At 38.8% G+C, this 23,246-nt stretch overlaps 1 protein-coding gene across 2 annotated transcripts in view; it reads right to left on the bottom strand.

Moving 5' to 3' along the window:
* Positions 1-1,279: 1,279 nt before the first annotated feature.
* The window catches only part of FMO5 (flavin containing dimethylaniline monoxygenase 5), a 42,618-nt gene continuing 20,651 nt past the window's right edge, over positions 1,280-23,246 (bottom strand). For both annotated transcript variants that reach the window (XM_061408898.1, XM_061408907.1), the window contains 5 exons: positions 21,778-21,920; positions 16,763-16,962; positions 13,084-13,436; positions 6,774-6,846; positions 1,280-3,515 (listed from right to left, as the gene is read on the bottom strand). In XM_061408898.1, coding sequence (XP_061264882.1) covers positions 3,170-3,515; positions 6,774-6,846; positions 13,084-13,436; positions 16,763-16,962; positions 21,778-21,920 — 1,115 coding nt within the window. In that variant the 3' untranslated portion in view covers positions 1,280-3,169. The remainder of the gene's footprint in view (positions 3,516-6,773; positions 6,847-13,083; positions 13,437-16,762; positions 16,963-21,777; positions 21,921-23,246) is intronic.

The following is a 23,246-nucleotide window of genomic DNA, read 5'->3' as shown; positions in this document are numbered from 1 at the left end:
TATGGACTCATGGGCATTTTTTTTATACTTTATATTATAATCCAGTACTAGTGAGGCAGGAGGTAGATTACCACACCCACCCCACCCAGTGAAGTGATTGGAGATTTATTCCCTGTGGACTGAAACTCCAAAACAAGAATATCTTGTCAAGGGAGGAGGCTGAGCCCTGCCCAGGCCATGTACTTCTCATTCTTGAAGTCAGGAGACCTCCCTGACCACACATTCACAGAAAGTCCCCTTGAAGGGGAGTGCTAAGGGATGCTTTACCCATAGGCCTTTTCCATAGAATCCACCTTGGCACATACGGGAGGATCCTGAGATATACCAAATATGAACACCGAACCAGGTACATCAAAATGATCGGCCAAAAGAAACTGGAAGAAATGCCCCATAAAAATGATTCAAATTGCCACGAAGGGAGTGTGTCCATGTATTTATCCACACATACGGTACCCTTTTTCTTCGTAATAAATACTTTACTGGTTTCACTACTTTCTCTCTTAGTGGGAATTCTTTTCTGCAAAGCTGAAGAGCCAGGGCCTTGTCACTGACGACTGGCCTAGTGGCTAGGATTTGGTGCTTTCACCATCATGATCCAGCTTCAATCTCTGGCTGAGAACCAAAACCCCGCTTCAAGCTGCTGCAGGCCTAAGCCACTCGAGATCGCTAGATTATTTGTACTGTTATTCAGCTTTGGCCACTGGGGCCATTTTCAGTTGGTTCCTGTGTCCCTATGACATACTCCCACCAGTTTGCTTTTTGAGCACTTCCTTACTTTCTGGTACTACAAAAAAGCTTTCTCTCTCTCTCTCTCTTTTTTTTTTTGGTATAATATAATTAGGAAAATGATATTACTTTTTAATATGATTACAAAAGAAAGATGTGGTAAATTGATGAGTATTAATCAGTAACTGGGGCTTCCCAGATGACTCAGCAGTAAAGAATTCACCTGCAATCCAGAAGACACTGGAGATGTGGATTTAATCCCTGGTTGGGAAGATTCCCCTGGAGAGGGAAATGGCAACCCACTCCAGTATTCTTGCCTGGGAAATCCCATGGACAGAGAAGCCTGGTGGGTTACAGTCCATCAGGTCAAAAGAGTCAGACATGACTTAGCGACTAAACAACAACGACGACAAAATCAGTAACTAGGGCTTTGTATCTTGAGTTTGTTTTGAGTTCATTTTCCTATTCACATCTGAATTTTACCTTGGTTTATGATGATGGTTTTTTTTTGGTAAACTTTCATATTATACATAAAGTGAGAGAGTCAATGAGCTTAGAATTACATGCTTTTTATTTAAAGAGAAAAGTGAAGTATTTATTACTGATCACTAGGAATTATGTTGTCAAAGGACTATTAATTCAACAAACTTACATGCTAAAAGAGGAAAATGTATATGTTAAAAGAAGGAAATGAAAAAGAAGTGGTTTTTCATTTACTCTTGCACTAGAATAGTCTGCAGATTAGAAAACGCTAGGTCCATTTTAGAGAAGTTACTGTATAGCAAAAGGAATTCTATTCAGTGCTCTGTGGTGAGGAAATGGGGAAGAAAATCCAAAAACAGAGGGGATATATGTATACATATAGCTGATTCACTTTGCCGTATAGTAGAAACTAACAAAACATTGTAAAGCAAGTACTCCAATTTAAAAAAAAAGATACTAGGTCCATTTTAATAGAGGATAAATCCCAAGTATCACAAGAATTATGGAAGGCAAAAGACCTTCTCATTCTCAAAAAGTTTTTCCACAGGCAAAATAGCAGGGAATTGTACAAATATTAATAGTTATATGATTAAGAAGAAGTTGTAGTTCTCACATTTCTGGTTCTCTTATTTATATTGGGAAAGAAAATAATTTCTAGTGTTGTTTCTTCAGTTGTTCAAACTTATTCTTTTGTTAAGTAATAGACAGCAATCCCAAAATATATTATACAATAGCATCTTTATGAACACACATCTGATTGGTACATCCAGTACCTTTCTTCATGAAATTCAGTGTGCCCAACAATTAACACTTAGCTAACTTCTCTAAGGCACAAAAACAGGGCAACACTTCTACAGATGAGAAAACAGAATCAACAGCAGCTCTTGGACATAAACTGGAGTCCCTGGTTTTCATTTCATTTGCTTTGTTTTTCACAACTTGCAATTTCTGACATAACTGTTAAAAGTAGAATACCCCCTATATTTAGTTATCATCAATTTTAATTTATTACATAACTGACCTCTTTGAATTACCTTGACTTTCTGTGTGTGGGAGGGTATGGAGGGGAGACAGTGGGAGTTGGGGGTGGGGGAGGAAATCCAGTCACATTTGTGTGTCATACTATAGCAGTTGATGGCTACTTATCACAGTTCCTAAGATAAAGTCTTGTATCCTAACATGACAGCTGAGAGATCAAAAAGGACTGGACCGCTAATTTAAAATCCCAGTTTTTCCAGTCAGGTTGAGCCTGTTGGCAGCTGCTAGATTGTTAGAATGATCCATGAACCTAGATAGTTGAAGGTAGTTCTCATTGAAAAAATAGAGATGTGTTACTTAGCGGAAAAGAATAAAAATGACCAGGTATCAGATATACTAGTGAATACATAGTGAAACAAAATGTTTAAGTATCTATATATCTTATCTTAGGTGTGTACAACAGTTATAAGACAACTTTTTTCTCTTATCTCTCAGGAAAAATACATTTAGTTATATATTAAAAACAACAAAAGATTCAGCTTCTAGTAGAAAATACTGTCAGAAGCACAGTTACATGGAGTCACCCATTTCTTATGTAGATATTGGCTTATGTTCCCCACCATAATATTTGATAAATGACGGCACACATTTATTAAGCACCTGGCACATGCCAGGAATTCTGCTAAGGAGAAACAAAGATGACTAAAAGAGTATCTAAGCTCATGGTCCAGGAATTACTGGAAGGAAAAAGTAATGAGTCATAAGAGTAAGGGAAGTAAGTCAATAGAAATGAAATGCTGAGATTTCACTGTAGGGAAAAGAGGAAAAAGAATGAATGCTTTGGAAAGAGAAAGAAAAGTAGATTTCTGGGCAATATGAAATATCTCTTTTTGGGCAATGAAAGTTGTTCAATCTTGTCAGGCTCCAAAGGCATCTGTAGATTCAGCTTTCAAAGAAAACTGGGACCATGACAATGGAACAGCTACAGATAGGTCATAACCATGGCAAAGAAAACAACAGCCAACACAAACTTGGCCATTGTTATTGTCGAAGTGTTAGAATTATCGGTTTCAAGTATTCTTGTCATTAGTGGCTTCTTGATACGATCTTGTGTGGTAAGGATCACTTTTCGAGCTCCATCCCACTTTCCAGGACCCTGTAGACGATACTGGACTGGAGTACAGGGTCCCCAAAATAACTGGAATGCCAGTTTGGGGTCAGTGAAGGCCAGGGACAGAAGATTGGGCTTGACGCCCACCAGATCAGCAAGCTCATCCATGGTACCTATATAGTCTCCCTGAATGGTATGGCGTTGGCTTTCCACAAACCTGAAGCAGAGAAGACAGAAACCATGGCCTATTAACAATTCAATCAATCAGTGCTTTCTGAGTACCTGCTATTGGCTCAATATTGGGATAGGAACTACAGAAAACAGAGAAGAAAGAAAAGACACTGTCTCTATCCTTAAGGACCTTTATAATCTACTGGAGTAGATAGGTACACATGAAACAGAGAAGAATTCAAGACTTTGTTAAATCATGTGGTTTTAGGCTGATAAATATAGAAATGTAGAGGAGGGTAGTTGAAACAGAGCTATGTTAAGTTCTTGAAGGATGTGGAAGAAATAGATAAGTGAGAACAAAGAGCAGAGCATTACAAGTCAAGGGAATGGCACAGTGAAGGAAGAAGCAACAATGAGTATAGAATGTAAGCACAGAGTATTCGTGGGCACTACCTACAGTAGAGGAAGAATGCTGTAGAAAATAAGGGTGGATATATGGAAGCAAACATAGCAGATCGAGATACAGAGGACTCTGATGTTGTCAGAAAGAACCCACCACAAAAATTCTCAAGTTTGGGATCCTCAATTGTTTCATGAGGGAGGTGGAGTCCAAAGGGCAGGACTTCTCAGGACCAACATTAATTTGGAATCCTGAAAGGAGGGGGAGGATGACTTATCCTACAAGGTTCCTCCAAATGGAACCAGATGGAATGATTACACCAAGTACAGATTTGAAGAGCAAAATGGGCTTTTGGGAGAGAAAATGTGGTAACAGTACAATACATATGTGAAAAGTGCATGCTAAGTCGCTTCAGTCATGTCCGACTCTTTGCGACCCTAGGGACTGTAGCTCACCAGGCTCCTCTGTCCATGGGGTTCTCCAGGCAAGAATACTGGAGTGGGTTGTCATGCCCTCCTCCAGGGGATCTTCTCAACCCAGGGAATGAACCCACGTCTCTTATATCTCCTGCATTGGCAGGTGGGTTCTTTATCACTAGTGGGATCGGGGAAGCCAGTGGGATTTAAAGAGTTAACTGATGACTTTCTCTTTTTACTTTCTATTAAAAAAAAAGAAAGAACAGTGGGACAGAAAAGAAATATGAGAAAAGTCAAGTCAGGTTAACTGAGATTAGATGGGCTTACTAGAAATCCAAAAAGGACAGGAAAAGGGACTTCCCTGGCAGCCCAGTGGTTAAAACTCTGCACTTCCAATTCAGGAGGAGGAGGGATGGGTGAAGGAGAGTATGGGTTCAATTCCTGGTCAGGGAACTAAGATCCCAATTCCTGGTCAGGGAACTAAGATCCCACATGCTGTACAGCCAACAAATTTTAAAAAAAAATAAAAATAGAAACGCCAAAAGAAACTATAAAAAACAAGGCAGAAAAAATGATAGAAAATAAATTTAAAATAGAACTGGTAAGATAGAATTCCTGAGGAACTGATAGATAGGCAAAGGAATTTGTGAAATGGGACTAAAGTTTAGAAGAGAAGAAGGTAAGACAGGAAAGAATTTGAGAGCTTTCCCTTATGGGTATTATGTTAGCTCATGGGTTTACAGGCATGTAGTGGGTCAACAGCTGTGGTATTCAGGAAGATGTCACAGAGATACACTAGTACCTGCTTTGTAGGATTGTTTCAAGAATTAAATAAACTCATACATGTAAAACATTTAGTATTTGCACAAAGTTGACCCTCAATAAAAGTTAAATATTGTCCTTAGGAACTGCTCACAGTCAGAAGGTAAGTCAAAGGAAAGAAAGGAGGAAAATTGAAATGGGGTAATAATACATATATTTAAATAATATAATAAATATAACACATGATATAAATATAATAATTGATAATAAATACATACTAAATAATAAACATAATAAATTATTTAAATAATATAATATTGTGACCCCATGGACTGTAGCCCACCAGGCTCCTCTGTCCATGGAATTCTCCAGGCAAAAATACTGGAGTGGGTGGCCATTCCCTTCTCCAGGGGATCTTTCCAACCCAGGGATGGAACTCAAGTCTCCTGCACTGCAGGCAGATTCTTCACCATCTGAGCCATCTAGGAAGCCCAATAATAAATATAATTAATAATAAAAATAATAAATAGTGCCAGGGAAAGAAAGCACTCCAAGAAGGAAGAGGTGTTAAAAAGCACCAAACTCAGTAGTGAAAGAAAAATTAAGTTGTTCATGGATGACTCTTAAGAGAGCAATTTCAGGAATAAGGATGGAAGTTACAATGGAGAAAAGGGTGCCAATTTAGAACATGTAATACAGAATGTTTATATTGTTGAAGTTTGGCAGTGAAAGGAAGGAGGAAAACAGGAGGGCATCTAGAAAGGGTATCAGGGTTAAATAAAAACTTTCTCTTCCTCCCAGAAGGGAGAGTTACACTGGTATAATCATATAACTGAAGAAAACCACATCTTTGGGCATGGGGTGATTGTGCCTCTGACTTTTAGGACTTGATCAACATCAACTTCGTTCAAATAAAAATCCCCCAGTGAATAAGTTTAAGTTCTGAAATTCAGATTGCTAAATAAGCACTAAGCAGCTAGCTGATGGTACCACCTTCCCAGATCATATAGACTGTTCATACCAAGAGCTACTGGGGCCTGAGTATGCTGTCACAGGCCAGCCAGCAAATGTCCTCTGCAGATCTGCAAGTCTACCTACAGATTTGTAATTTGACCATATCCACCCCTCATTAATTCATTGCTGCCCCTCCTTTCTCTGGCAGCTCCACCCCTCATTAATTCATTGCTGCCCCTCCTTTCTCTGGCAGCTCCACCCCTCATTAATTCATTGCTGCCCCTCCTTTCTCTGGCAGCTCCACCCCTCATTAATTCATTGCTGCCCCTCCTTTCTCTGGCAGCTCCACCCCTCATTAATTCATTGCTGCCTCTCCTTTCTCTGGCAGCTCCACCCCTCATTAATTCATTGCTGCCTCTCCTTTCTCTGGCAGCTCCACCCCTCATTAATTCATTGCTGCCCCTCCTTTCTCTGGCAGCTCTAACAGCCCTTCAAGTAATTCTTGCCAAAATAACATACCTGGTTCTCCCTCCGTGTACTTTTTCCTACTTGACTTTTCTTTTAGGCCTTACACATAGGATTTTCTTAAGCTCTTATCTCCTTTCCCATCCATACTCAAATCACTTGGTGGTATTTCTCTATTCTGTTGTGACAAACTATTATTTCCTTTCCTTCAAAATATCTAAATCCTTAAATGAACACAAGGAAAATAAATATAGTACAACATTGCTCTTATTAAGAATTGAGTGGGAAAAATTGGGAGAATTCTTACTGTTTTGCCATATCCTCTTGAACTTTAGCTATTTCTGTCATCATTTCACTTTGTGGGGGCAATGTCTTTAACCCTAAAGAGAAAAAAAAAATCAAAAATTTATGTGTAAAATTACCTCAGTATGAATAATAATCCTATTAACAATGACCATGCTATGGAGAATTCAAAGGAATACAGGCTAGTTTTCTGTACCAAGGAAGTTACACAGTCAGTTGATCACCTTACCCTTCCACCACCAGAATATAACCATATTAACTTTGGTAGCTTACTCTTTCCCACTTTGTCTTTGGAAGAAATTTCTCCTAATCTGCTTTCCAACCAATATCCGCCTCCTCCCTAAAATAGTCTTTCAACTGGGAAATGAGATATGGACATGAGAAAATGATAAAAATTATATGAAAAGTTAGGTTCAAAGTAAAAGGGTGGGAGGATGATGGGAAACACATCTGTTCTTGTACTCAATCACAAAGGGGCTTTATACCACAGAGAGAAGGAAGTAAAAATAAACTGTCAATCTGTTTTATGCCTTAAGTCCCTTGGGGAATAAACCTTACCTTACAAGCTTTTTTATTTGGTGAGAGTGAGGGGTAAGGTTAAAGGCAACTCAATACCCAGTCTTAACAAATAAATTTATGCACCAATGCACAAAGAGTTCCAGTAGCAGGAATTTAACACCAACATCAAGGACATGGCTAAACAAAGGTAGGATAGTACTTAACAATTTGCCAGGAATTTATAGGCACTATGCCATAGAGAAAATTTGAGCCAACTCTAAAGGTACTCATACCTTATGCCTTTGCTTCTGCTGTTTTCTCTGTCTTGTATGCCTTCCCCTTTACTCCTTATTTGTGTAGAAAAAGCCTGTTCATTTCCTCCGTTGGTTGTATCCAACTCTAAACCCAACTCTAAAGTGGAGCCCAGCATGCTACAGTCCATGGGGTTGCAAAGAGTCAGACATGACTTAGGGACTGAACAACTGTAGAGTTTAGAAAACCACCAAAGCTGGACTTGCATTCATTGACTAGAGATTTATTAGCTGCCTCCCATGTGCTAGGCATTGGTCTAGTCTTGGAAGACAAAGGCAAATAAACTTGACTCTTGTATTTAAAGAACTTTCAGGGACTTCCCTGGTGGTCTAGTGGTTCAGAATCTGTCTTCCAATGCAGGGGAGTGGGTTCAATCCCTGGTTAGGGAACTCAGAACCCACATGCAGCAGAGCAGCTAAGCCCTCGCACGACAACTAGAGAAGCCTGTGCCCTGCAAGGTGGACCCAGTTTGCAGCCAGAAAAACAAAGAGCTTTCAACATATTACCTGCTGTGTTTGCTGCTTAGTGGGTAAGTCAGCTAGAAGATTTAGAAGATGATAGGATCTAGAAAATGATAGGATATATGGTAAAAGAAGTGAAAGATAGGCCTGAAAAAGCAGCCTTTATCCAATTTGTGAAGGAACTCGAATGCCATGCTATGACATAATGCCTCCTTGTGATCCAGAGAATTGTATCATTTCATATGGTTTGCAAGGGAAGAAAGTTACTAAATGAAAGTGGGATCCTTGCAAGGGCTCTTGAGAGGTTACAAAAGAGACAAAGATTAAAGAAAACTAGATTTTGGTCAAGGCAAGCAAGTAGACTTAGTGTTCTACAAAAGGGTGTAATATTTCCTTAACAAGAGAATAGTAATTCTAGAGAACAAAGGAATAAGAGAATTGGGACTTGGTAGGAAAGAACACATCAGGCAAGAAGACAGGCTGAGCTGGGCATGTGTGAAATTAGCTGATTCTAAAGGCTTAAAATCAGCACAGTGAGGGTAGAATTCAGGGATGAGAAAGGCAAGAAATTTGGTAGGTAGAATGTAGGGGTATGAGTATTAGAAGAAACTCAGGGTTCCTTTTGGAAGTTTGATAAATTTATAGGGATTCTCTGATGATTCCTTCCGAGTGTTAAAAGAAAGCTGGAGGAATTAGCACTAAGCTCTGCTAGCATAGAAAACTGGGCTTTTTATACAATTCCCCTAAAATCCCCTAATCCCACAGCCGTAATGCAGAATCTTCCAAATGCTTTTTCCCTAATCCTCTCAATAGTTCACTTGTTCTGGAAGAGTCTCAGTTGTTTGTTCAAAATATATTAAGGTACTGTGGCCTATTTTAATGCAACTTTTTCCTCTTACTTAATTGACCACTTAAAAGATCCACTTAATATGACTGGAATTAGCCAACTTAATGGGTTACTTGCATTGGATTGCTGGTCCAGCGCTCAAGGAGTACACAATCTACTGGATAGAATTAAAGAATTAAGAAATGAAAGAACTCTGGGACATCCCTGGTAGTCCCTGTGGTTAGGACTCCATGCTTCCAATGCAGGGGACACGGGTTTGATCCCTGGTTGGGGAACTATGATCCTATGTGCCCTGTGGTGTGGCCAAAAAATTAAAAGAAAAAGAAAAGAAATGAAAGAACTTTGGGGAAATCTGGGAAAGCTCTTTTTTTTTTTTTTTGCTAATCTTTTTTAAAAAAATTTATTTATTTTAATTGGAGGCTAATTACTTCACAATATTGTGGTGGTTTTTGCCATATATTGTCATGAATCAGCCATGGGTGTACATGTGTCCCACCATCCTGAACCCCTCTCCCACCTCCCTCCCACCCATTCCTCTGGGTTGTCCAGAACACCAGCTTTGAGTGCCCTGCTTCATGCATCGAACTTGCACTGGTCATCTATTTTACATATGGTAATATACATTTTCAATGCTATTCTCTCATATCGTCCCAACCTTTCCTTCTCCCACGTAGTCCAAAAGTCTGATCTTTACATCTATGTCTCATTGACTGTCTTGGATATAGGGTCATCTTTACTGTCTTTCTAAATTCTATATATATGCATTAATATACTGTATTGGTGTTTCTCTTTCTGGCTTACTTCACTCTGTATAATAGGCTCTGGTTTCATCCACCTCATCAGGACTGACTCAAATGCATTCTTTTTTATAGCTGAGTAATATTTCATTGTGTATATGTACCAAAACTTCCTTATCCATTCTTCTACCAATGGACATCTAGGTTGCTTCCATGTCCTAGCTATTGTAAACAGTGCTGCAATGAGCATTGGGGTACGTGTGTCTCTTTCAATTCTGGCTTCCTCAGTGTGTATGCCCAGCAGTGGGATTGCTAGGCTGTATGGCAGTTCTATTTCTGGTTCTTTAAGGAATCTCTACACTGTTCTCCATAGTGGTTGTACTAGTTTTCACTCCCATCTATCACCATAGTTTCTTTTTCTCTACTACCATGAAGTATTCACTAGGGAAGAAGCTGTAATTTTTATAAGAACTCTGAATCCGTTCAGTTGAGTCACTCAGTCATGTCCGATCTTTGTGACCCCATGAACTGCAGCATGCCAGGCTCCCCTGTCCATCACCAACTCCCAGAGCTTACTCAGACTCATGTCCACTGAGTCAGTGATGCCATCCAACCATCTCATCCTCTGTTATCCCCTTCTCCTCCTGTCTTCAATCTTACCCAGTATCAAGCTCTTTTCCAGTGAGTCACTTCTTCACATCAGGTGGCCAAAGTATTGGAACTTCAGCTTCAGCATCAGTCCTTCCAACGAATATATAGGACTAATTTCCCCTAGGATGGATTGGTTGGATCTCCTTGCAGGCCAGGGCACTCTCAACAGTCTTCTCCAACACCACAGTTAAAAAGTAACAATTCTTCGGCACTCAGCCTTCTTTATGGTCTCTCACAGCCATACATGACTACTGGAAAAACAATATCTTTGACTAGATGGACCTTTGTCAGCAAAGTAATGTCTCTGCTTTTTAATATGCTGTCTAGGTTTGTCATAGCTTTTCTCCCATGGAGCAAGCGTCTTTTCATTTCATCACTGCAGTCACCATCTGCAGTGATTTTGGAGCCCAAGAAAATAAAGTTTATCACTGTTTCCATTGTTTCCCCATCTATTTGCCATGAAGTGATGGGACCGGATGCCATGATCTTAGCTTTTTGAATGTTTTTCACTCTCCTCTTTCACTTTCATCAAGAGGCTCTTTAGTTCTTCACTTTCTGCCATTGGGGCAGTGTCATCTGCATATGTGAGGTTACTAATATTTCTCCCAGCAATCTTGATTCCAACTTGTGCTTCATCCAGCCCAGCATTTTGCATGATGTACTCTGCATATAAGTTAAATAAGCAGGATGACAATATACAGCCTTGAAATACTCCTTTCCCGATCTGGAACCAGTCTGTTGTTCCATGTCTGGTTCTCACAGTTGCTTCTTGACCTGCCTACAGATTTCTCAGGAGGTAGGTGAGGTGGTCTGGTATTCCCATCTCTTTAAGAATTTTTCACAGACAGTTGTGATCCACACAGTCAAAGGGGCTTCCCCGGTGGCTCAGCTGGTAAAGAATTCGCCTGCAATGAGGGAGAGCTGGCTTTGATCCCTGGGTTAGGAAGATCCCCTGGAGAAGGAAAAGGCTACCCACTCCAGTATTCTGGCCTGGTGAATTTCATAGGGTTACAAACAGTTGGACACAACTGAGCAACTTTCACTTTTCACACAGTCAAAGGCTTTTGCATAGTCAATAAAGCAAAAGTATATGTTTTTCTGGAATTCTTTTGCTCTTTCTGTGATCCAACAGATGTTGGCAATTTGATCTCTGGTTTCTCTGCCTTTGCTAAATCCAGCTCGTACATCTGGAATTTCTTGGTTCACACGCTGTTGAAGCCTAGCTTGAAGGATTTTGAGCATTACCTAGCTAGCATGTGAAATGAGTACAATTGTGTGGTAGTTTGAACATTCTTTGGCATTTCTCTTCTTTGGAATTGGAATGAAAACTGAACTTTTCCAGTCCTGTGGCCACTGTTGAGTGTTCCAAATTTGCTGGCATTTTGACTGCAGCACTTTCACAGCACCATCTTTTAGGATTTAAAATAGCTCAGCTGGAATTCCATCACCTCCACTACCCTTATTTGTAGTGATGCTTCTTAAGGCCCACTTGACTTCACACTCCAGGTGAGTGATAACACCATCATAGTTGTCTAGGTCATTAAGATCTTTTTTGTATAGTTTTCCTGTGTATTCTTGCCACCTCTTCTTAATATCTTCTGCTTCTGTTAGGTCCATAGTGTTTCTGTCCTTTATTATGCCCATCTTTGCATGAAATGTGCTTTTGGTATCTCTAATCTTCTTGAAGTGATCTCTAGTCTTTCCCATTCTATTATTTTCCTTTATTTCTTTGCATTGTTCACTTAGGATGGTTTTCTTATCTCTCCTTGCTATTCTTTGGAACTCTGCATACAGATGGGTATATCTTTCCTTTTCTCCTTTGCCTTTCACTTCTCTTTTTTTCTCAGCTATTTTTAGGGCCTCCTGAGACAACCATTTTGCCTTTTTGCATTTCTTTTTCTTAGGGATGGTTTTGATCACTGCCTCCTATACAATGTTATGAACCTTCATCCATAGTTCTTCAGGTACTCTGTCTATCAGATCTGATCCCTGAATCTATATGTCAGCTCCTTTTTAGTACTTCAAATGGCACATTTTCAAATCCCTTAACCATTCTTATCTCTCTCCTTTTAATGTACTCCAGTTTCACTTTTAAAATATCTTTAGGTGTGGTCTGACCACAGTGTGGTCTGACTTAGAGAAGAATTTTGTAAATTCCAGGATATTATAGTTTTTTAATGATGTCAGGTATAATTAAGTCTTTTAGAAGCCACATTATTCTGCTAATTCATGCTGAACCTACTATCCCAAACCCTACAGTTTTTTCTCATGTTCTCATAGCCAAAACTTTCTGAAAAAGGGACTATAAAGGGGGAAATTGAGAATTTGAGTGGCTGAATCTTCTATATTCTGGACTAGTCTTTACCAGGTCTTAATTTTTTGCTGAAATCAAGTCACAGCACTTCTATATTTGACTTTCTCTAACTATAATAAAAGAAGACTGCTTCACAAATATGTATCCATTTTCTAAAATCTAGAAGAGTGGATTTTAATCTGGAGTGCACATTTTAATCACCTGGGGAACATTTTCTCAATGATTTTATATCAGCTCCATCTCGGACTTATTAACTAAATACCACCAGCAAAACATGCCTATTTTGGGAAAATTTCCCAGGAGATTTTGCTATAGGTCCATGGTTATAAATTACTACTTTATATTCCCTCAACAATTAATTTTTGAGCACTAACTTTGTGCCAGGCACTGTTTTAATCATACATACTATCTATCTGGCTATTTATAAGCAAGAACATAAATATAATTAAACATACTGCTAAGTAATCAGGTAATCATCTTACATGGTCACTTACCTTTAAATACTTGAGTGGCCCAGCGTCCTTGGAGCTCTGAAATGGGCATAATGGCACCCAAGGGCTGGATCAAGCCTATGATTGCAAGAGTTGGCTTTTCAAGGTTAGGAGGGAAGACCTTTTTATACAGGGATACCTTGTTTTTGACTACTTTGACAGAATCTTCAAGAAAAGGAAATGCAAAGCTATAGCCTGTAGCAAAGATAACAGCATCAATGTCCTCTTCCCTGGAGCCGTCCTCAAATATGGCTGCTGTCTCTGTGAACTCCTTCACATTTGTTTTTACCTTCACAAAGCCAGAAATTATACGGTTTGGCAGGTCATCATTTACTGTTGGATGCTGACTGAGAGCTCTGTGAATGATGATAAAGGAGAAATGAGAGAGATCATGAGAGAGAGAGAGAGAAATCATTACCATGTAAGTAAGATTCTGCTTCAATTGAGGTGGTTAATCAATATGCCAATAGTCTCCCTTTATTCATGAAATTTGGAAACAGTCTAATATATACCAGCTTGATAAAGATAAGGACGATTTCAGAGTAGATGTTGGACTGTGGAAGGCATTGAAAGGGGAGATGTTGGAGAAGTAAGGGAAGAATGGTCTTATTTGAAAAGTACATGTATGGTTTCTCAAGGAATAATAATGCTCTTGGTGACATAATAAGGCCACAGTCTAGTGGTTTCTATCCATATGTCAGAAAGTCTGCAGAACTGTATTATCAGCATCCTACTGAGCCTCATTTTAGTTTCAAAGGCCCAGGAGGTAGACTTGAACCATCATTTTCCAAACTGTATAATGAACTACATGTGTATAGTAATTTACTTTTATAAATTGATTTTACATACATTAACATAAACCTAATGAAGGAGGCAGGACAGTTACCATTATCCAGGTTTTATAGATGAGGAAACTGAGGACTAAAGAAGTTAAGTGACTACTTGCCTAAGGTCCTGCAGCCTAGGACTTTAGGATTTATATCAAAATGGTTTTTTATGAACTCCCTTGAGATCCTCTGGGCATGGTAAGTGGTATTTCCTAGAAATAGTATAGGATAAGGTGACAAAAAATGACAGGTTTGCAGAATTTGGACCTTTCTAAAAACAGTCTGAATCCTTGGATACTGTGTTAACAGGCTCTGATAATCCTCAGCCTGTCATGTTCGGACAGAGCTGGCCTCTTCTCAGGAACTGGTCTGTTTAAACAGTATTACTGGCTTGTTGCATTTAGTAATTCTTTGACTCAAACCTTTAGGTTTGTGATTCTGTTCTCATTCTAACCTCATTTCATCTTTCTCTCCAAACTTACTCCTTTTCACTAACAGTACCACAATTCCACACTGTTGCCCAAATCACAGAACTGTGAGTCTTATATCTGGTTACCAAGGCCACCCTTTCTCCTTTAAACATCTTCAGAATTGTTTTACTCATTCTCTGTTTCACCTGGACTGTTATAGTTGTCTTCAGGGTCTTCTGCTCCATCCCCCTTCAATCTATGTTCTACATTTTTTTGGGAGTGATTGTTCAAAAATGTATTTATTATTATTATGTCACTCGGTTAAAACCTTTTGATGATGGCTCTGGACTGTCTTCGTTCTAAACTTTTTATTTTATTTGTTTCCAGCGAACCTGGAGATGTACTCAGGCACTCTTCTATCTCTGCCTAGTAGTCCAGCCCAACAAAACTATATGCAGGTCTTACAGCATAATGTATTTTTTGCTATTCTAAGACCTTGTATTTATAATTAGAACGCTACTTCCTTACCCATTTTGTTTGACTATCTCCTATTATTTCATAAAGACTCAGTTTATTTTTGTGATTCCCAAAGTTTTGGATGCTACAGTTTCCATAATTGGGTCAAATAAATGGCTGAAAGTTTGTTGGGAAACACACTCTCCAAGTATCATCCCACTGATTAATTTCAAAGGAAAAAAATATCTTTACAGAAGAGAAACCTGGTAGCTACTACCAAATCCATGTGATCAAATTTAACATCATTAATATGCAATAAACTGTTGTCATTTGGTTTCTCATGTGATCCACCAAGAAGGCACAACACAACCTATGAGTACTGGCACCAGAACCATTTAATCTAAATATAATAGAGGAAGAATAACTATGAAAGTCCAAATTTAGAGACTTCCTGCAAAACAAATGGCTTCAATTCTTAAAAAAAACAAAAATCCGTGTAAAAAATAGAGAATTATTTCAGATTAAGAGAGACAAAAGAGAGATGACAACTGAATGCCATGGTATAATACCTGACAGGATCCTAGATTTTAAAAATAAAAAAGCTACAAAGAATTCCCTGGTGATCCAGTGGTTAGGACTCTGCACTTTAAGCCACACAGTGTGGCTCCAAAATAAAAAGCTACAAATATTATTGAAACAATTTGGGAAATTTGAATATGCAATATATTATCAATAGATAATGGTAGTTTATCAATGTTCAGTTTGCTAAGTCTGGTAATTATATTATGTTTATGTAGAAGAATGCCCTTTTTCTTAGGCAATGTATGCTAAAGAATGTAGGGTAAAGTGTCTTATTGACTACAAGTAGTTGCTCAGAGTCAGACACGGCTGAGCAACTTCACTTTCACTTTTCACTTTCATGCATTGGAGAAGGAAATGGCAACCCACTCCAGTGTTCTTGCCTGGAGAATCCCAGGGACCAGGAAGCCTGGTGGGCTGCCGTCTATGGGGTCGCACAGAGTCGGACATGACTGAAGCGACTTAGCAGCAGCAGCAGCAGCAGTTACTCTCAAATAGTTCAGGGAAAAAATGTATGAATGCATGCATGGATATATAGATACTATATATGTATGGATCTATATACCTCCAGAAAGAGAGAGAAAGGAAATATAGTGAAATGGTAATAATAGGTCAACCTAAATGAAGGGTATATGGGTGTTCATTGTACTTACTATTTTATAGCAAGTAAATCTAAACATTAAAAAAAATTAAAAGTTGGAGGGAGTAAAAAGCATTTAAAATCACCCTCTGGAAATGCTATCACAGTCCACTTCTGTGTGAAGACTTCTGTCCTTCATAATCTCCATGCATTTCTCTTATAACATCATATTCTACCATCTGTCTTCTTGTTAGAGTATTTAAAGAACTAGCCATTTCTCATTTATTGCTTACGTGATCTCGGGCAAGTTAGTTTCTCTAATTGTCAATTTTTATATTTGCAAAATGGAGATCAAAATAGTACCAACCTATAGGGCTACTGTGAGGACTAAATGAGATCATGCATGTAACACATTTAGCACCATGTTTGTCTTATATTAAGTCTTCAGAAAGGTAAGATGTTAGTATTACTATTAGGTCTTGAGTCTCAGTATTCTCAAGCCAGTTTACTGCTTGGCTCAGATGCTCAGTTGTTAGATGAGTGAAGGATGCACTGCCCTCTACTACCATTTTATTGTTGCTGTTGGGCATCATGTAAAAAGAACTCGTACCTTGGAGAATGATAAAATGATTAATGCCAAGGAGAATTCTAGACTGAAAATTACAGACCAGTAGATCTTGGACTTCCGTGGGGGCAAGGTAGAAATCTGATTTCTGATTCTGTGCATCTGTTTCATGTACAGGTAGAGATAAGCTCTACTGTTAGTCTGTGGGCACAGCCTTTATACTTTGCTTTGGCCATCCCTGCCAACTCCAAGCCTTGGAACATACCGGTGTTTAGGCTTCAGGCCAAACATTTCATGATTAAACCTTTGGTTAATCTTTTTTTCCAAATATCTATTTGTTGCTGATTCACCAGTAATCTTCTTCAGCAAATGATTAAATCGAGATGACAAAATTGTATCAAAAGGATATCCATAGTCTCCTACACGATTGAGGATCCAAGCCCCTCTTCTGGTGCTGAGGAAAACCTGAGAATGGGGAAAAAATAATTTTTGCTTTTGCCATTCTCTGAAGAAATGGGAACCCATTTTTTTCAAGATGAAGTTCAAACTCATTAATCTGGCTTTTTATTCCCTGCCTATCTCTTTATTTATTTAAATTTCCTGCCATTTTCTTCTCAAACACTAAGCTTACAATTAAATTGGTATATTCACTGAACAAGAATATATCTTGCTGTAAGCTACCACTGCATTTCTGTTTAATGTCATTATGCCTCCCTGAAAGGCCCCCTATTCCCTAAATTCTCCAAAGCTTATTCCTTTTTAAGATCCAGAATCAAGTCTCCCTCCTCCATAAGATACCACTGATCATTCTGGCTGATAATTTTCTCTCCATTTTCTGAACTTCTCTAGCACTTATCACCTGTCCAATTCATCTAAAATCAGGGGACAATAAAGCTGACAGCAAGTGGACATCATTTAATCTAAAACCTTTAATCTTTTCTTTGACATTGTTTGCATTATTACAAAAAAACATCAATTATACTGATATTTAACATTGTATATTCTGATTTTTGTCTTTCCGAATGTATTTTCTCCAAGGTGGAAGGTATAGCATATACATCTTCTAGTTCCCAACATACCATCATCACCATTTCCATTTATTGAGAATTATAACCCATAAGTCATTGTACTAGGTCCTTTATCTGTATTTTTATTTGATCAATAAATAAATACCTCTTGAGGTAGGTAATGTTATGTCCATTTGATGGATGAGAAACATGGAGAAGATGAATAATTTGCCTGAACTCATATAGATCTACTAAGTGGTAGAGCTGAATTTCTAACCTAAGTCTTACCTATGCCAAAGCTTGTGCTTAAGAAATGTTTCAGTTATTTAAGGGAAAAACTGAATATTGCAAGTAGAACAACATGGGAGCTGGTCACTCTTTCTGTGTCATCTGCTGGCTCAAGTCCACATTCAGAGCTAATAAAAGTTTGGTATTCAGCTACTTGGCAAAAGCATCACTTTGTGTATATTATAACACTCTCTAGAGATACTTTCCAGGGTTGTAAGCTATTTAAGCGGAGAAGGCAATAGCACCCCACTCCAGTACTCTTGCCTGGAAAATCCCATGAATGGAGGAGGCTGGTGGGCTGCAGTCCATGGGGTCGTGAAGAGTCGGACATGACTGAGCGACTTCATTTTCACTTTTCACTTTCATGCATTGGAGAAGGAAATGGCAACCCACTCCAGTGTTCTTGCCTGGAGAATCCCAGGGACGGGGAGCCTGGTGGGCTGCCGTCTATGGGGTTGCACAGAGTCGGACATGACTGAAGTGACTTAGCAGCAGCAGCAAGCTATTTAAGTACAATGTTTTGTGGGGTTTTTTTTTTGTTTTTTTGTTTTTTGGTCCATGCCATGCAGCAAGTGAGATCTTAGTTCCCCAACCAGGGATTGAACACGCACCCTCTGCAGTGGAGTCTTAACCACTGTACTGACAGGGAAGTCCTTATTTCATGGTTTTTTGTTTAAGTCCTCCTGTTAAAAGGTGACCTGTCTACAGAGGGATGATCATATACTTCATACATGTATTCTCACCAATGGTGCCCTTAAGCACTATCATAATTAAGCACTTATATGTGTCACAGTTGAAAGAGCATGCATGGTCTTAGGAATCAAATGATTTTGTGTGCAGTCTATGTAACTTTTAAAATATAGGTTATAAGTAATGTAAATGCTCAGAGCTTCAGTTAAAAAGTTCTCAACCAATACATTATAAAGCAATTATCCTCTATTTAAAAAATAGTAAAAACTTCTCTATGTATAAAATAGTGACAATAATACATATGTCACAAACCTTTATCAGAAACATATCCACCTTACCTTAACCCACTCTTGCTGCCTTGTTCTTTAGCAATTTATGGTTCCTCAGTGCTTGTAAAGAAATAGAGGAAAACAACAGAATGGGAAAGACTAGAGATCTCTTCAAGAAAATTAGAGATACCAAGGGAACATTTCTTGCAAAGATGAGCTCAGTAAAGAACAGAAATGGTATGGACCTAACAGAAGCAGAAGTTATTAAGAAGAGGTGGCAAGAATACACAGAAGAACTGTACAAAAAAAGATCTTCATGACCAAGATAATCACAATGGTGTGATCACTGACCTAGAGCCAGACATCCTGGAATGTGAAGTCAGGTGGGCCTTAGAAAGCAGCACTACGAACAAAGCTAGTGGAGGTGATGGAATTCCAGTGGAGCTATTTCAAATCCTGAAAGATGATGCTGTGAAAGTGCTGCACTCAATATGCCAGCACATTTGGAAAACTCAGCAGTGGCCACAGGACTGGAAAGGGTCAGTTTTCATTCCAGTCCCAAAGAAAGGCAATGCCAAAGAATGCTCAAACTACCGCACAATTGCACTCATCTCACAGGCTAGTAAAGTAATGCTCAAAATTCTCCAAGCAAGGCTTCAGCAATACATGAACCGTGAACTTCCAGATGTTCAAGCTGGTTTTAGAAAAGGCAGAGGAACCAGAGATCAAATTGTCAACATCTGCTGGATCATGGAAAAAGCAAGAGAGTTCCAGAAAAACATCTATTTCTGCTTTACTGACTATGCCAAAGCCTTTGACTGTGTGGATCACAATCAACTGTGGAAAATTCTGAAAGAGATGGGAATACCAGACCACCTGACCTGCCTCTTGAGAAACCTGTATGCAGGTCAGGAAGCAACAGTTAGAACTGGACATGGAACAACAGACTGGTTCCAAATAGGAAAAAGAGTACGTTAAGGCTGTATATTGTCACCCTGCTTATTTAACTTATATGCAGAGTACATTAGGAGAAACGCTGACCTGGAAGAAGCACAAGCTGGAATCAAGATTGGCCAGAGAAATATAAATAACCTCAGATATGCAGATGACACCACCCTTATGGCAGAAAGTGAAGAGGAACTAAAAAGCCTCTTGATGAAGGTGAAAGAGGAGAGTGAAAAAGTTGGCTTAAAGCTCAACATTCAGAAAACGAAGATCATGGCATCTGGTCCCATCACTTCATGGGAAATAGATGGGGAAACAGTGGAAACCGTGTCAGACTTTATTTTTGGGGCTCCAAAATCACTGCAGATGGTGACTGCAGTCATGAAATTAAAAGACACTTACTCCTTTGAAGGAAAGTTATGACCAACCTACATAGTATATTCAAAAGCAGAGACATTACTTTCCCAACAAAGGTCCATCTAGTCAAGGCTATGGTTTTTCCAGTAGTCATGTATGGATGTGAGAGTTGGACTGTGAAGAAAGCTGAGCACCAAAGAATTGATGCTTTTGATCTGTGGTGTTGGAGAAGACTCTTGAGAGTCCCTTGGACTGCAAGGAGATCCAACCAGTCCATTCTAAAGGAGATCAGTCCTGGATGTTCATTGGAAGAACTGATGCTAAAGCTGAAACTCCAATACTTTGGCCACCTCATGTGAAGAGTTGGCTCAGTAGAAAAGACTCTGATGCTGGGAGGGATTGGGGGCAGGAGGAGAAGGGGACAACAGAGGATGGGATGGCTGGATGGCATCACTGACTCGATGGACATGAGTCTGAGTGAACTCCGGGAGTTGGTGATAGATAGGGAGGCCTGGCGTGCTGTGATTCATAGGGTTGCAAAGAGTCAGACACAACTGAGTGACTGAACTGAACTGAGTGCTTGTAAGGCCAAGCTTCTCTATAGCTGACAATTTAACAAGCCAATGGTATTAAAGAAAGCTCATGCCTTGGGTCCCTACCACGTACTTTGAAAATTCTTTTATCACATCACCCACGTACATTTTTACCCTTTATTATTTACATAACTGTTTCCTAATAAATGCTTATTGAATTAATTCATGGAGTAACATATAAAATCAGTTTTGTGGCAATAGATGGGGATAAACCTGAGAAGAACTGTTATTGAATGGAATTTCTGGGTAAAGGTTATTTAACAAAGTTGTGGCATTAAACTTCTATTTTTAAAAGTAATTTTTTTTAAAGTAATTTAAAATGTATGTTTAATTAAAGTTACTGAAGAACAACCAGGCATTTAACTATGCCAAAAAAGTTATGATTCCATAAAGACATGAATCTTTATGATTCCAGAAAGACAATGATGTCTTTTTCTAGGAATTTATAATGAAGATACTTTCTTCACAGTTCAAAATCTATGATACACAAAAAATAAAAAACAATCAAAAAACCCTCAAGGACATAGAAATGGCTTTACTGTGGATGTAATTCTATGTTAACTAATTGTACACGGAAGCTGGGAAGAGCTGCTTGCATGTGCTACAATGTGGATGCTTTTCATACTGATGTCTGTTGTCTTTAGAGGATTAGACTGCTTTTTTTTTTTTTTTTCATTTGGGGAGTGAAGAAGAGTGAAGGGGAAAATTCCCCTACCAGCCTATGAGTGAAAAGCCTTCAATGACCCAGTACACTTTCCTTCAAAATAAGAGCATAGCACTTCTGCTGGCCACCAGGTGGTCCCCACTGGATGCTGCATTCTAACAAGCTCTCCCAGCAATCACTTGGTCTTCTTCAAAGCCAGAAGCACCCTCCGAAGAGACAGCTGAGAGCGATTATGGGCACAGTCCTTGGTCATAACTGAATTCCTTAGAGTGACCAGATAAATGATGGAAATCTTAACTTGTAACCTGGCTCAGTCACATCATCAATCATGATGTTGCCAATTGAGGCTACAAAACCAATCCCTACATTTGCCATTGGCACTGATGGGCTGTGTGCAGGTATATACACTCCGTTGGGTCCTGCGGCTTCCTTGGTGAAGCAAAGTAAATAATTTTACTAATTCAAACCTGTTTGGCCCTGTGGCTAATTTCCACTGCCAGGTCCCCTCCAGAATTCCCAATGCCGATTATAATGACTCTCTTTCCAGTGAAACTGTCTGGATTCTTATAATCTCGACTATGGAAGTATTGTCCTTTGAACTTCTCAATTCCTACAACAGAAGGAAAAATAATTAATGGGTAATGGTCATTCAATTTTTTTGCAGTCTGTAGAGTTTATGCATACATTCTCCATGTGTTCTCCTTTTATTCAAGCACACTGTCACCTTTTTAAATATTTTTGCCTGTTTTCTTTTCCCATAGCCCCAGAGTCAAACCTTGTGATTTCCTTACCATAAGTAGTCTGCTTACCTCAGGATCTGTTTGTATTTTGGACTTGTGGACTCACAAATCCAAACTACTTCAGAAAACATTCTCTTGTCTTTTCATCTTCTTCTTCTTCTTCTTTTTTTTTTTTTGTAGTTGACTTATATCAGTTCCAGATGTATAACATAGTAACTTGATATTTTATAGATTATGCAACATTCAAACTTATTACAATATTATAGTGGTTTAGATGCTCAGTTGTGTCAGACTCCTTGTGACCCTCCGGACTGCAGCCTACCAGGCTCCTCTGTCCATTGGATTCTCTGGGCAACAACCCTGGAGTGGGTTACCATTTTTCTTCTCTAACAATATTATAGTATTTTGACTACATTCTTTGTGCTGTATATTATATTACTTGTGACTTATTTTATAATTAGTAGTTTGTATTTCTTAATCCCCTTTACCTATTTTGCCCACCCCACCCTCTCATCTTCTGTAAATACCTACTTCCATTTCAATTGTAGTATATATGTTTTTATATACTCTAGAGTATACATAGAATCCATGTGCAATGCAGGAAGACATGGGTTCAATCCCTAGGTTGAGAATATCCCCTGGAGGAAGAAATGGCAACCCACTCCAGTGGTAACACAAAGAGTTGAAAACTGAGCAACTGAGCACATATATAGTATTTTTTTCCCCTCAAAATGAAAATCCAGGCCAAAGACTGTAATTTAACTCTTTCTTTAAGCTTTATTTTCTTGCTTAGAAACTCAATATTTCTGTTTGTTTCCTCCATTGCTTAAAAAAAAAAAAAAAAGCCTTCATTCAGGATAAAGAGATGTGGTACATTTATACAATGAGATATTACTCAGTCATGAAAAAGAACAAAATAATGTCATTTGCAGCAACAGGGATGCCCCTAAAGGTTGTCAAACTGAGTGAAATAAGTCAGAGAAAGACAAATATCATATGGTATCTCTTATATGTGGAGTCTAAAAAAATTGCACAGATGAACTTATTTACAAAACAGAAAGAGTTATAGAAAACAAACTTCTATAGGGAGGAAAAGTGGGGGAGGGATAAACTGGGACATGGGGATTGGCATATACACACCACTGTAAATAGACAGCTAATAAGGGGTCTCTGGTGGCTCAGTGGTAAAGAATTCA

The sequence above is a fragment of the Bos javanicus genome, chromosome 3 (genome assembly GCF_032452875.1).
Source record: "Bos javanicus breed banteng chromosome 3, ARS-OSU_banteng_1.0, whole genome shotgun sequence".
Taxonomy (NCBI): Eukaryota; Metazoa; Chordata; class Mammalia; order Artiodactyla; family Bovidae; genus Bos; species Bos javanicus.
The sequence above is the reverse complement of the archived record's forward strand: the minus strand, read 5'-3'. Positions and strand labels throughout refer to the sequence as shown.